Source organism: Topomyia yanbarensis, chromosome 1, assembly GCF_030247195.1.
Source record: "Topomyia yanbarensis strain Yona2022 chromosome 1, ASM3024719v1, whole genome shotgun sequence".
NCBI lineage: Eukaryota > Metazoa > Arthropoda > Insecta > Diptera > Culicidae > Topomyia > Topomyia yanbarensis.
In genome coordinates, this window is record NC_080670.1 from 30,809,116 (window position 1) to 30,823,495 (window position 14,380).

At 42.4% G+C, this 14,380-nt stretch overlaps 5 protein-coding genes across 5 annotated transcripts; 1 reads left to right on the forward strand and 4 right to left on the reverse strand.

Moving 5' to 3' along the window:
- Positions 1-952: 952 nt before the first annotated feature.
- LOC131694679 (uncharacterized) lies at positions 953-3,697 on the reverse strand. The gene is made up of 2 exons (XM_058983162.1): positions 3,412-3,697; positions 953-3,357 (listed from the first exon to the last, which is right to left on the reverse strand). Exons 1-2 carry the CDS (start codon positions 3,695-3,697, stop codon positions 953-955), a joined length of 2,691 nt encoding a protein of 896 aa, XP_058839145.1.
- Positions 3,698-5,738: 2,041 nt separating this feature from the next.
- On the reverse strand, positions 5,739-6,414 carry LOC131677245 (uncharacterized). The gene is made up of 2 exons (XM_058956967.1): positions 6,315-6,414; positions 5,739-6,255 (listed from the first exon to the last, which is right to left on the reverse strand). Exons 1-2 carry the CDS (start codon positions 6,384-6,386, stop codon positions 5,776-5,778), a joined length of 552 nt encoding a protein of 183 aa, XP_058812950.1. The 5' UTR covers positions 6,387-6,414; the 3' UTR covers positions 5,739-5,775.
- Positions 6,415-6,672: 258 nt separating this feature from the next.
- Positions 6,673-8,148, forward strand: LOC131677246 (NPC intracellular cholesterol transporter 2). Its single transcript, XM_058956968.1, has 4 exons — positions 6,673-6,852; positions 7,194-7,301; positions 7,571-7,740; positions 7,806-8,148. Exons 1-4 carry the CDS (start codon positions 6,720-6,722, stop codon positions 7,887-7,889), a joined length of 495 nt encoding a protein of 164 aa, XP_058812951.1. The 5' UTR covers positions 6,673-6,719; the 3' UTR covers positions 7,890-8,148.
- A 1,557-nt stretch (positions 8,149-9,705) lies between these two features.
- LOC131677255 (uncharacterized) lies at positions 9,706-10,644 on the reverse strand. Its single transcript, XM_058956977.1, has 2 exons — positions 10,518-10,644; positions 9,706-10,449 (listed from the first exon to the last, which is right to left on the reverse strand). Exons 1-2 carry the CDS (start codon positions 10,585-10,587, stop codon positions 10,064-10,066), a joined length of 456 nt encoding a protein of 151 aa, XP_058812960.1. The 5' UTR covers positions 10,588-10,644; the 3' UTR covers positions 9,706-10,063.
- A 907-nt stretch (positions 10,645-11,551) lies between these two features.
- Positions 11,552-12,214, reverse strand: LOC131677254 (uncharacterized). Its single transcript, XM_058956976.1, has 2 exons — positions 12,057-12,214; positions 11,552-11,992 (listed from the first exon to the last, which is right to left on the reverse strand). Exons 1-2 carry the CDS (start codon positions 12,124-12,126, stop codon positions 11,607-11,609), a joined length of 456 nt encoding a protein of 151 aa, XP_058812959.1. The 5' UTR covers positions 12,127-12,214; the 3' UTR covers positions 11,552-11,606.
- Positions 12,215-14,380: the final 2,166 nt, after the last annotated feature.

A 14,380-nucleotide genomic window follows, 5' to 3' on the forward strand; every position in this document is an offset into this window, starting at 1 on the left:
CACCTCTGGAAAGTCGATCAGCTGGGTTCATCAGAGTTGGAACATAGCGCCAGCTATCCGTTTCAGTCAGCTTCTGTATCTCCGCTACCCTGTTCGAAACGAAAACTTTCCACACTGTCGGGGGAGATTTGATCCAGTGAAGAACAATACTAGAATCGGTCCAAAACGTGACTGTTCCTGTGAATTTAGATGTTTTCACGACTTGATTCACAAGTTGGCTTCCAAGGAGGGCAGCGCATAATTCTAATTTGGGTATTGTGAGACCACGAAGAGGTGCGACGCGTGATTTAGAAACAAGTAAATGACTGTGTGAAACTCCGAAACCGTCGGTCGATACAACATAAACGCAGGCACCATATCCTCGTTGTGAAGCGTCGCAGAAACAATGCAATTCGAATCGTTTATCAGTATTTGCAATTACCCGCCGCGGTACCTTCAGATCCGATAGTTTTGGAATCTCATTTCGATATTTGAACCACCAATCTCGTTGCTTTACCGGTAGTTCTTCGTCCCAAGAAAGATTCATCGCCCAAAGCTGCTGAACGAAGATTTTCGCACTCACTATGACAGCTCCAACCAAACCAAGAGGGTCGAAAAGCTGTGCCATTTCAGATAGTACGACTCTTTTGGTAAAACTGCTCAACTCCGGTAGACCCGGAATTTTGAATCCAAATTCATCAGAATCATGTGACCATAGTAGACCCAGTGTCTTGACAGCAGTCGAACGGTCGATCTCCGTTAGCGGCAAGGATTCCTTCAAATCATCAGGAATGTGCCTTATAATCTGCGCATCATTAGCACACCACTTTCTAAGACGAAAACCACCTAGCACCAACAGCTGAGAGAGTTGTTTGCTTGCTTCAATCAATTCGTCAAGGTCATCACTTCCAGTAAGTACGTCATCTACATAAAATCCTTTTCGAATTATACCCGCACCAAGAGGAAAACGTCTTCATTCATCTTCTGCGAGTTGGTTTAGCACGCGGGTAGCTAGGTACGGAGCGCTTGATGTCCCATAAGTGATTGTGGTAAGCTGATACCGCTGTAGGGGCTGCGACGCATCCGATCTCCAGAGAATTTGCTGCAGTTTGCGGTCTGTCGGATGTACGCACACTTGCCGAAACATGTTTTCAATATCGGCTATAAATACGAACTTTGGTGCTCGAAAATTGAGTACGGTAGCGAGAAGCGATGGCTGGACAATCGGGCCGACGAGTAGAACATCGTTCAGAGACATTTGAGTACTACCCTTGCATGTTGCATCAAATACTACTCTCGTTTTCGTTGTTGAGTTCTCTGGACGATGAATAGCGTGGTGTGGTAGGAAAAACTGGGGATGTTCGATGCGAGCACTCAGTTCCATATGACCTAGATTGCGATATTCTTCCATAAAGTCTATATATTCCCTTTTGAATTCACTGTTCAATGTGAATTTCCTTTCGATTGCCAGTAATCTGCGTTGAGCCACTGCATATGACTCTCCCAGCAGCGGTAGAAGTTCTTCGCGCACAGGAAGACGGACCATGTACCGACCGTCATTTGCTCTAGAAACAGTTTTCTTGAAGTGGTCTTCACACACCTGCTCTAGTGGAGTCATAGATTTGCCGTCATCAAAGTTTTCTACTTCCCAAAAACGGTGTAAAGTAGTTTCAAGACTCCTCGAAGTGCTCACGATGCATATCGACGATGGATTAGCTGGCTCCAACAATTTACCAACGACAACGTATCCGAAAACCGTCTGTTGCAATGTAGGATATCCCTCAGACAGACGCACCTTGTGGCTTTCCAGTAACGTGTAGAACAGCTCTGCACCTATAAGAAGGTCAACACCAGCACTTATATTGAAACGAGGATCTGCTAACGGGATGTTGTCAGGGATATTCCAACGAGAAATGTCAACATGATTACTAGGAACAGTCACTGTAATTTGTGGAATCACGAGACATTCGAGATGATAATCAAATTTTCCAAAGCGCGAAGAAATCTTGATATGCACCTTAGAGCGTATATGGACGATCCCTTGTCCAATACCGCTTACTTGCATATTTATATTATCACGTTTCAACTCAAGCCTTCTTGCCATAGCTTCAGAGATAAAGTTGGCTTGTGAACAGCTGTCTAAAACTCCACGAATGAAGTGCGAACCACCAGTAGTGCCTTTCACCTTCACAACTACCGTTGAAAGAAACACTTCACCCTTACAATCGACGGAATCTTTCTTCGGTGCAACATATGCAGCCATAGGCAAAGTGTTCTTTTCGACTGCCGAACTACCGATCGAATACGATACGGACGAACCAACCGGCGGCGGGGAGGGAGCGACGACGACCGAATACGTATAAGCCGATACCGAATCCATCGCGCGCGAGACGACTTGCGACGGAGGTGGTGAAGGGCATGATTGCGATGCGAACGAACTTGTATGCGACAACCGTTGTCCTGAAGGAATCACGTCACTGGTTACAGCTGAACAGGCTAAAGATGTTTGCGTAGCAGGCTTATGGCCCGTATGAAGAGGAGGCAAATGCAGCAGCGTGTGATGTTTCTTCGAACAATTTCTGCAACAGCTACTACTGCAATTCTTCGCCAGGTGTGATCCCTTCAGACAATTTATGCACAATCCATGCTTCTTCACCAACTCAAACCGCTGCTTGGCTTCCATTCCGAGAAATTGATCACATTTAAACAGTGGGTGGGCATGTTTACATAATTGGCATTTGAATGTGGTCTCAGTCGTGATGTGTGAGGAAATTGGTTTGGGCCTGACAGGTTTCAAGTCAACCGGTTGGTTACAATTGTGCAACTGTTTTACTGATTGTAACACCCTCGACGTTTTTCGAACAAAGTCAATCAAATTTTGATAAGTTGGTCTTGCATCCCCTTCACAATTGTTCTCCCATTCTTTCAATGTTACTGGATCGAGTCGCTTACTGAGACTTTCAACGAGTACTGTATTCCAGAGATTTGCTGGTGTGTCTAATTTCTCCAAAATACCCACATGGTGATCAAATTCGTCCACTAGATCGTATAAAGCGGACGAAGAAGCCTTTTTTACATTGGGAATGGTGAACAAGGTTGCAAAATGATGTTTGAGTAGCAAGTTTGGGTTATCATACCGCTCACAAACCGATTTCCATGCGATCGTGAAATTGGCGGCATTAACCTCTAAATTAGCAACAATACGAGCAGCTTCCCCTCTAAGTGCAGCCTTCAGATAGTGCATTTTCTGCACAGGTGTCAAATGGAGACTAGTGTGGATCATAGACTTGAAGATGTCCCGAAAGGCAATCCACTCGGATGGGTTACCGGAGAACTCAGGGATGTTAATTTCAGGCAAACGCACCGAATGCAATGGTGCTTAAAAACGAGACCCAGATGGTGCTGCCGTAGGCGGTCGATCAGATAACTTACTGACCAGAGAAGCCTTGAGATCAAAATATAGATCCTGGAACTGGATTCGTTCGTCGGACTCTTCGATATCATCTTGAACACTCGCAAAGTCTCCCCATAATTGATCAAGAGAATCGATCCTCACTTGTACTTGATGCCCTTGGCCCTCTCGAAATTGATCATTGAACTTTTTAATCAACGCAGCGGAGCCGAGAATGTTTGCTCGCTGGCGCATAAGTGTTTTGAGTTTCGCTGCATTTGATCGAACCGGCCTTTTCTTTGGCGGTGTAACTTTGATCATGCTCATTGTAATGAAATATAAAATAAATGCACCCACCTGGTCTCGATGTAATTCGTACCTTTAACGTAACCTCAAACCTGTCACACAGACACGTGGTGTTCCTTGAGTGGCTGATGGATTGCGTTACCAGCAAATATCACTGTGTCGACGATGATGATATAGGATATCCTTCGAGAAATCGATCCTTCCAGAGGCGAGATCCACAGCGATAAATTCCGGCGTAACAGGTTAGTGCACCATGTGGCTCACGACGTTGAGAAAGATGGCTACCCTTAAGTACGACAATGCCGTCCTGCCCTTTGCTGCAACACACAATCCCGGGTTTCGGCACCAACTTTGTATACGATAATTTCTTCCTTCTCACGGGACTCGACGAGGGCGAACTGGGCGGCGTAGCTATTCGGCGACGACGGTTATTAATTTTGGCGAAAGTTACTTTTACCAGGGAAATTTCTTGGTTATAAAAAAAAACGTGTTCACTGTTCGACAATTCAATCACAAGTGTCTTCTATTTCAATTGTAGTTCATCTATATAAAGTAAATGTTGGCAAGTGTATGTGAGACTGAGTGCACAAGGTTTGTATAGGTAAGTGGTTGTACAAGGTAAGTATAGTTAGCGTTTTAGGTAAGTATTTATTACAAATGTGCTTTTAAATTAATCGTGTTGAATCATTCAGCGTTGCCAACATTATTAATATCTGGATAACAGTTTACAAGTACTAATTTGACTATTATTAAAACGCATCGCATAAAATACAAGTATAACGCATAAAATCATGTTCGATTTTCTACTTCAGTTCAGTTACAATGTACTGCCTGCTGTTGGTACTACTGAACCAGTTGGTACTTGAAGCGATTGACCGTATAGATTCCGCTGCCACGAATGTTCATTTGGACCCATTCTAACGTATGGCAGGATTCGACTCGATTAACTTTTCCGAAATTCGTGTATAGCAAATTCAACCGAACCACCTGGATTTACTCGACGGAGAAGGCGCAGGCTTCGTAACTTCCAAACTTGCTAACCTTGGCGTACATATATCCTGGAAACAAGTGTGGAACGAGTACCAATCCAAAGTTGGGAGTAGTGTACTGAATGGATCGCACAAGGAATATTAGCAATATTCCTTGTGAGTTGAGGAACCTTAATGCATTTTCTTTCCAAAGGAACACGTAGATATTGAAAATTTACGGGTTTTAATTTTTGACGTCAATGTTGTTGAAATTAGGCAATCCATTAGACGTTTGTTTGACAATTCAGCAGTGGGTTCTGTCAACAAGTATACTCCTGCGAACAGAAAAACTCGTCCGACATACAATTTTGTTAGTCCGATTCGTTTGATGTTGGATCGAATCAACGATATTGTCGGACGTCGCACCCCTCGGAGTAACGTCAGAATAAGTAAAGTAGAAATAATCAGCTGATCAGAAACGTCTCATGGATTGCCTAATAAACAAAAAAGGCTAGTACAGACAAGTGCGTTTGATATGGCTTAAGATTTCTAGTCGGTGTTAAGGTGAGAAAGTTTTAAGTTTTCATTAAGACAATCTATGTCAGATGAAATTATACCAAACAAATAAACTAATAAAACAGATTTCCCAGCACTCTACTACCCATGATCGCATAGTTGTCTCGTTTTCTGTGGGATTTTCGATCTTTATGGGACTGATATGCGATCATAGGCAGTCTACTAATGGAATATTCGTAATATAATTTTGGGCTAAAAGTTCCTTCCGGTAAGGCAGCTTTCGAAGGTACGGCAGCACAGAAAAGTCCTATCTTTTAATATCTCACTATGACTGTTCTCAAACATCCAACACGAAAGCAGTTCAATTTCAATAAAACCGATTTGGGGGGTGGGCGTAGCGTAGTTGGTAAATCGATTACCTTGTACGTGGCGTTCGAGTCCCAGCCCCGCACATAGGGTTAGAAATTTTCCATAAGAGATTTTTCTAACCCGAAGAGGCGAATGACCTTAAGGTTAAAACCTCTATAATTGAAATAAAAAAAAAACCGATTTATTGGGAGCTAAACTCAAACCCGAGCGACAGTCATACGGGACTGGCTTTTTTTATTAAATTTTTCAATCAACTTTTGTCACCGTCGAGGTACTAATGCATCCAGCTAGAGATTCGCCCTCCTTAGTCAGGTAGCACTCCAGTTTGAAGCGACCTTCGCGCAGAAATACCGCAAAGTCTTCTCCTTCAAAGATGTAGTCTTTAAACCAGTATTCAGCTGGCACCAGTGGACAGGTTTCGTAGTGCGGAAAGTTGCTGACGTCCTTCAGCCCATCATAGAAGTACATTCGGTAGATTGTTTTCATGTAGTCACACACCGGTTTGTTGATGTTCATCATTTCTTCGTAGACCGGTGGATCGTCCGCCAGATCCGATCGGCTTAACGTTAGTGTTACCCCGTAGTCGTCACCGAGTTGCACCAGCTGGCGAATGTTGCCGGACATCTTGAAGGTTAGCTCCGACTGCTTGTCCAGGGTGTAGTTGTACTCGAAGTAGGTTTCCGAACCCTCCATTGTCTCCAGGCTGATGAATTGAATGTCGTAGTTCTGTGAAAGCCAACGTTGCAGAGTAACAGAGGGATTATTGTGATCAACGTAGAACCTACCGGAGTTTCGTTTGATGAGCTTGTTACAAACGGAACAGCAAAGAACCCGATGAGATATACAAACTTCAACATTTTTCCACTGGAACTTAAGCTCACCCAAGCTGGACAAACAATTTGTTAATGCCAATAAAATTGGTTTACATCTAAATATTAACCTCCCGCAAGGGAGGATGTGTCATGTAGATGGATTGATTGGCGCAATACAGCACAGAGATGCCAGTCTAGCGACCGTATGGGATTCAGACATGCAAAGCTTTTCTCTTATCTGCGCGTTCTATCGGTATCTACGAAGGTAGGAGCAGGAAAACTTCGTCGCTCATCGACCGCACAGTTAGTCCAAGCGTGAGTGTCAAACAGAACATATCTATCTAGGGGGTATTTTAAAATTCAGGTGACTTGACCGGAATGAAGTGTATTATTGGAATTGTCGTTATTTTTGGATTACTGGCTGCACAAACATCCGGAGTAGCGCTAACAAACCGAGGGCAACGGTGGCCGTGGTTCAGAACCAAATCTGGACTTCCGGTTGAAGATTGCGGTACGTTTCACGGCTGACATTCCGTCGCACTGTGTTGTGTTGAGATGTTTCAGGGCAAAGTCCACACATGGCTCAGAAATAGATAGTGAATTGCAGCATTCCACCTGTCCCGTTGATTGATGATTGTCGCGAGAATTTGTGACGGTTTGCCGGCGGGGTCTATTCATCGATGATAATCGATCGCCGACGAAATTGGCGACGTAATTGACCATTGACCAACCATCAGCCGAGTGTATTTTTGCATGACTCCAGCGAATAAAATTCTTTCAAATCTATTTCAATTGTTAATGGTGTTGCAGCCGATACTTAAGGTTTTGATAAATGTGTTTTCCTCCTCGCAGGTGCAACATACGATATCCTCTCGGTTCAGTTTTCCAGCTGCTCCAACATTCCTTGCGTCATGCCGCGGGGAACCGACGTGACAGTCGTCGCCGAGTTCAGTGCTACTGGTGAGTTTGTTTATTAGATTATGCCATCAACAGTCTGTAATTTGATAACATAGCCATGACCTACTGAGTTTAGAACCACTCATCTAGTTCAGCGAAAAATTTAAAAAAATGATCAGTAGAACGGAAGATATTCGCATTTCAAAGCTGGGAAAATTTCTCAACTGAAATTTTTGAAACGGGACCCCATATTGAAACGTTAGAAGTATTTTACTTCAAAAACATCGCTGTAATTGCTGTGTCTCAAATTAACCACCGTTTCCCCCTGACAGGAGCCTCCGCATTACCATCTCTGAAGCACGAAGTCTACTTCGTTCTTAACTACGTGAAAACCAAGGCAACGGTTACACCGGCCGCCTGTGAGGGAGCCTACTGTCCGCTACAGGGTGACATCGGGCTTCGATTTACTGCCGCCCTGCATGTGAGTTCCTTGCTACCAGCGGTGAGTTCCTGTTTTTGTTTCGTTCAGAAGAAAATTTTCACCAATCATACCGGTTCATTTTATAGCTACGGGGAACGCTGCACTGGGAGCTGCGGAACGATAACAAAGACGTCTTGCTGTGCTATGAAATTCTGATTACCATTCGGTGAAAGCTTACTGACTCGACCAGCTACAGCAGCGCCATAAAATAGTGCGTTAAGCTTTACGTTACGGAGTGCCATCTGGATGGGAGATTACAGCTTACTGAGATCGACGTGGTGGCGGCGCTAGAGTCGACCGCTCTTTTAACTGAAAACAAATGCTCGACGAAAAATCTAGTCTGTAGAGAATATGAATACTGATTGTATATTTTGAACTAAGATTTTGAAACCAGAGCGAAGTAATAAAATACTTTGTGCATGCACAATATTACCACAGTAGATATTAAGTGGCCCGCTGAGCCAAAAAAAATACGTTTTTTTTTTTAAATTCGTTTATTTGACACGGCTCATAGCGGTAGCTTAACGGAGCCGTGGATCTTTTATACGTTTACAATATATGTAAAAATAAAAAATACAAACAAGACTTAATTAATTGGATCTCGTGCGCGCAACTTTTTATTGCGAGCGGAGACCTTCTTTCGCGAGGTCTGTTGGCAAACAGCGTCAGGGGGGTCATTTAATTCTCCCTTGTTATTCACGTCCCGGTCGAAGCTGGCTTGGTGTCCGGGATCAGATGTTCTCCCTTGCTTCTTGCACTTATTGTTGATCAGTGTAAATCCGTCGTCATTGTTACTGCATTCGTTGCCGATGTTGCTTACAGTTGCTTTTGGGGTGCTGGATGATTCTTTTGCGGTTGTCATTATGCTCTGAACAGCTGCCACAAATTTGGCCACCGTTTGTGGTTCAGGCATTGGTATTGAAAACTCTGTTTTAGGTTGGTTTGCCGTAGATGAGTTGGCAATCGGTTGAGATGCATTTTCCTCTGCATCTTCCGCGCAAGGTTGTCCATGATGAGCTGTCTGATTACAATACTTGCACGTAGGAGTTTGCCCCTCATGGGTGCATAGTGTAGTTTGCATAATTGTAGTTCCGTGAGTATTGAGTTTTATTGCCAAGTAGGAGGGTATAGGCCTTTCAACCCGCATCCTCACTACAAAAACGCCGTTAGGTGTACCCGGGAAGAAGTTTCTCCAAGTATCAGGTGTAACGGATTCTACTTCTCCGTATTGCGACATGCATTTTGCAATTGGCTCAGGAGGGGTACGAGGTGATAGGTCATATAACCTTACATCTATATAATCATTCTCAATGTATAGGGGAATCTTAATTCCAACGTTGTCACTTTCAACCACGTGTTTTAAATTGTTCTTCAAAACGAAACGCTCGGCTTGTGCTAACGTGTTGAATGATATTAACACTACATTGCGAAGATGATGGTACTGAAGGTACAAGACTTCCGCAAGCCTAAGTTGCATTTTTACCTTCAGAAGGTATTCCACTACACTAAAACTCGGTCGTTTTAAACAAAATTTAAAGTCAACGACCGCAGCGTTGGGTCGGAGTAGAGCTTTTTCGTCAACTTTACTCATGATGACAAGAATAATCCGATATTTCCTTTGTTCTCGAGACAATGCACACTAGATCGAGAGGCCTGTTGTTCACTTGGCTCGATTGTACGTCTGACTGCGGCAGAAGTAGAAAGTAGACTGAAAAAAAAAATACGTTTGATTATAACTTTACTGTCAGTAATATTGAATAAAAATTTAAAGGCAACGGCTATCTTGATGACCCAATTTGTCTAGCCTCTGTCCAGAATCCACAATTCACCCAATCCTGGGACGGGACCTGCGGATTCGTGTTTTCTTATTCTTTCTTTTTGTTTGTTATATATACTTCTTCGATTCACACACACTAATACTTGGTGTAGTTCAAGAAATGACATGACTTTTTTAAAGAACAAACAAGAATTGAACTTTCAATTTTTTTGTGAATCCATTATCATGAAGTGCAAGGTCAAAAATTGCGGTCGTAGTAAAGCGAAAAATCCGGAGATGACTTTTCACCATTTTCCGGTGAATCCCGATTTGTGAGAACAGTGGGAGAAGTTCACAAGAATTGACGATCTCGAAATTAATGAAAGCACTATCATCTCCACTATCATTATTGATCTAATGAATAATTTATTGAAATATTTGAAAAAAAAAGTTAGCATTTACTTAATTTCAAATAGAATACTCCCCATAGTAATCACTCTGAGGACAGCCGGTTCAATTTGACATTTGCGTGCTGGATCAAGTTGACACGCTTTTTTTTCTTTCCGCAGGTCCCGTCCCAGACCCAATCTAATTAACAACAGCATTAAACCGCAGGCAAGCCAAAGCCACACCTCCGTCACCGATCAGACCGACCTCAATCTCAACCGGAACGCCTCGAGCCGGAGCTTCCAGGGAATCCGCGTTCAGCGAGTAGCTGAAAGTCATTCCGGCACTCAGTGGACAACCGCCTTCGATCCCGACAGCACAGGCATCTGCCAGATGTGGCGGGATCTCGAAGCCAAGATCCAACCCTCCGAGGAAGGCCGAAATGTGAGCCGCGACGCTGGCACTGTCGGCGGGACTCACGATTCCACTAGCGACTGCCGAAATGTGTTGTCCTGCATACAAATTGCAAACATCGCCGGAGCAGTCGTTTACGGTCAACGTGGCCGGGGTGGGTGCCCCGTTTGGACCTACGCAACGGAGTACGAGTTCGGTGAAAATTTTCGTAATTGAATTTCAGTTATGGTTCAGTACATACAGGCGGTGAAACTGACGGCTGCCATGGCGAGCGCCGGTAGCAGAGCTACGAGCAGGTAATGACGTATCATTGTTGGACTACTGGATTTGGTTCGGTTGCTCCTTCAGCTACTTTAGATGAGGCTGGCCCTCGCACATCTGTTTTTATACAAAACTGGGAAACTCCTATCGACCTAGCGATTAGATATTGCACACTGAAGTGGGGTACTGATTTAGAGAAAGATCACATTGATTTGCGAATAAGTTTTGCAACATGCGTCAGAAATCTTATCGCCAGTGCGCGAAAGTTAGGATTATCCCGGGTACCGAAGCGTGCAATTTTAGAACCGTCAGATTGATTTATTGTTCAGTCTTAGTGGGTGTGTTGTGAACTAATCATAACAGCGATTGGTTGACCTAAAATCATTCGACATATTTCAATCAGCCGAGGAGCCTTCCCAGAAAAAAAACTAATCTAGAAGATTTTGCTAAACGGACCTTTTTTAAACTTTTGAGAGAGATATATACGATTTTATCGTTCTAAAAATGACACGCATTTATTATGTGATTTCGTTAGAGCTTTTGATCATGGGAACTGCGAATAGCTTCAGTTTCGATTATCATCCTATAGTGTTCTAAGAGATACTTCCAAGAAAGCGTGAAGACATAGGATTTTTAAAATTAGTTTTAATATGCATTTTTTTTCAATATGAAGTAATATTTCTCTAAATAAAACAATATGATAATAACATTTTTAGATCCCTTTTTAACAAAATATTGTTTCCAAGCATGAAAAAAAAAATTGTTTGGGTACAACAAGTGCTTCGGTATTGTCCTATCAAATTCAGGTCAATTTGTAAAAATAGAATTCCATAGGATAAAGCTGTGAACCAAAACACATATAGTTCATTGGATATGAAACACGCTAAAAAACACAAGCATTGCTAAAAGGTTTCGATTAACTCCATCCTATTAGATCTGTCAACAAACAAGTAAGTAGTCTGGCCCAAAATTAGTGTTGGATTCTGATGACATAAAGTCAAAACGCAAATTCCATAAATAATTCAACGAATCAAATTTATTTCCAAAATCGCATTCCACATAATTGTCCCTAGTTTATGACGGCATCAAAACGCACACATCCCAGAGCGACACCGCCATCACCGGTCAGACCAACCTCGATCTCCACGGCAACACCACGGGCCGGCACATCCAGCGAGTCATCGATCAACTGGTAGCTGAAAGCAACGCCGGACGAGAGTGGGCATCCTTCCTGAATTCCGACGGCACAGGCATCCACCAACTCGGGCGGAATCTCGAAACCAACGTCCAAACCACCGAGCCGCACGATGACGTAGGCAGTAGCGGTGGCACTATCAACCGGGCTCACGATACCATAGGCCATAGCCTGTACGGGTGCTCCTGCAGTCATTTCGCACACCTCACCTTCGCAGTCGTTGACGGTTAGCAAGCTTGGCGTGGGGGCTTCGTTGGGACCTATATCACAGCAGAAATTAGTTCAACAACGAAACAGAAGACAGTCGATAAAAGTATTACTTACACTCTCTGAAAGTGATGGATGCTAACGCCATGGCCGGTACCAGAGCGGCAACAAGAAGAAACTTGAACATCTTGGCTACTTGGATCGGATGTTCGCTTTGTCGATAGCTTAGGTGTATCTCGGCTAGCGCTAGCGAACCGTATTTATATAGTGAATGCGCGAGATTTTCACGCGACAGCAGTGGTGTGATATCACTGTTGGAGTCTAATCACAATGCAGGAAAAAACACGTAAGCAGGTCGATGGATCGTATCGGTAATTGGGAAACAACGGCAATAAATGCAACGTACTGTTCGATAACAGGATACACTAGTGTGGTCAAAGCTTCGTTTTCATATTTAATAACTGTTACAACCGCCTGGCTTGGGTAAGATGCTGCACGGAAAGACTTTGTTCGCAAATTCGTGAATGAAGTACTGTGAATTGTGGAACAATCATGTGTTTACGTTTGGGAACAGGACCGCGAAAATATTATGATAAAACTGCCCAACAAACATTAGGAGCTGAACTATAAGGCTACTTGCTTATTAAAAGCAGATTAAAGGCTATTTAAACTGAATAATACTTTCGCTGAACTATTCAAACATTAACAGTTTATTCAGCCTATTTAAACGCCAGTATTCGCCAGTTCAAACTAGGCTGAACTATACTACTAACAAGTGTAGTAGCGGCAATATTAACACCGATAAACTGACATGACAACTAGAACGATTTCGGTGAAAATGTTTGGCAAATAATTTAAACTCGGAACAGTAGTTCCATCTGTATAATGAGTCTGCATAATTCATCATTACTTAACGTGTCTCTCGTTAAAGTACACTAATGTCCTCTAGTAAATGTCTGAACAAGACATATTCAAATGAACAGAAGTTTTTCGAATTCAAATGAGCAGAACATTGTATATTAACTTTTTAAGTAGAAAGTATGTTGGTATTGACTGGCTTTGATCTCTGGTTGACTCAATGAAAAGTGAATCGAAAAAAATTATATCAACTTCAAGTCGGTTCCGACAGGATGAAGTACAAAGTTACTTTACGCTCGTCCGGACATACCACAGACTCATGTGATTTGCGGTAGCAGGTAAAAGGCTAAGTCGCCGGGAAACTCTAAGCTTGCTCAAATGACCCACACTTTTCTAAACTTTCTTCCTTCAACTTATTGCTCTCCCATGGGTACTATGGCTCTTAATATTGAAAAATATACTTCACCTTCCAGTCCCTTGCTAATTAAATTCCGTTACAACTACTTCGGGATTTATTATCACATTGATTAATAAACTATTCCATTTCCGAAAATGAAACGATTTACGATCGGATCGTAAATTTTTCGTCGAAAATGCAGTGTATGCCATTTACCCTGAATTACCTTATATTTTGTCAAATATCGGAATATGTTTACAAAATTTAGTCAGCTATTTGTCAATATTTAATGTTCAACAAAACTAGAACATATATTTCTATGTTTCCTTTTACCATTTCAAGTATAGCTCAACTTCTTTGAGCCCAGTGTCTTGAAACTATGGTTGCCTATTTTCTCTTGTCCAAACTTCTACTGGAGGAACTCTAGATACATAGAGTAGCTTCGATGATTATTAGAGAGTTGACTAAAAATTTCGTAACTCGTACTGTCAAACGAACGTCCGTTTGACAGTACGAGTTACAAAATGTTGCGTCGACTCTCTAATAATATCTTGCCAAATTTGAAAATACAGTGTCATGTCAGTTGGTCGGCGATATTAATGCTTTTATTCAATCATCTTAATTAGACTTAATTACGAGTTGAATAAATGATGCTGTTACCAATACTATTACCTTTAATCATTATGCTGCACTACATGTCTTCAAAAGGTTGTTTCTACCTCTACATTTGCCCTACTTACCTACTCCAAAAATTGACACGATTAACGAACCATGACGAATGGTAACCGACCTGGGTTCGAGTTCCAAAACACGCACATTATTTTTTTTACTTTTAAGTGAAATACTTTTTTTTATTTCGATTATAGAGGTTTTAACCTTAAGGTCATTCGCCTCTTCGGGTTAGAAAAGTCTCTTATGAAAAATTTCTAACCCTATGTGCGGGGTCGGGACTCGAACCCAGGTGCGCTGCGTACAAGGCAATCGATTTACCAATACGCTACGCCCACCCCCTTAGTGAAATACTTCTCACTTAGAACCCTTTTCTTGTTCTATTTGTTGCTTCAATGGTTTGCTCTTGTAACATTTATACAGTGTTTTTTTTTACAATTTCATGCAGTTAATTTGCAATTTCAATTTCGTCCTGAAAAAATGTCTGCTAACAAAAAGTTGGTTCGATGCATTAGTA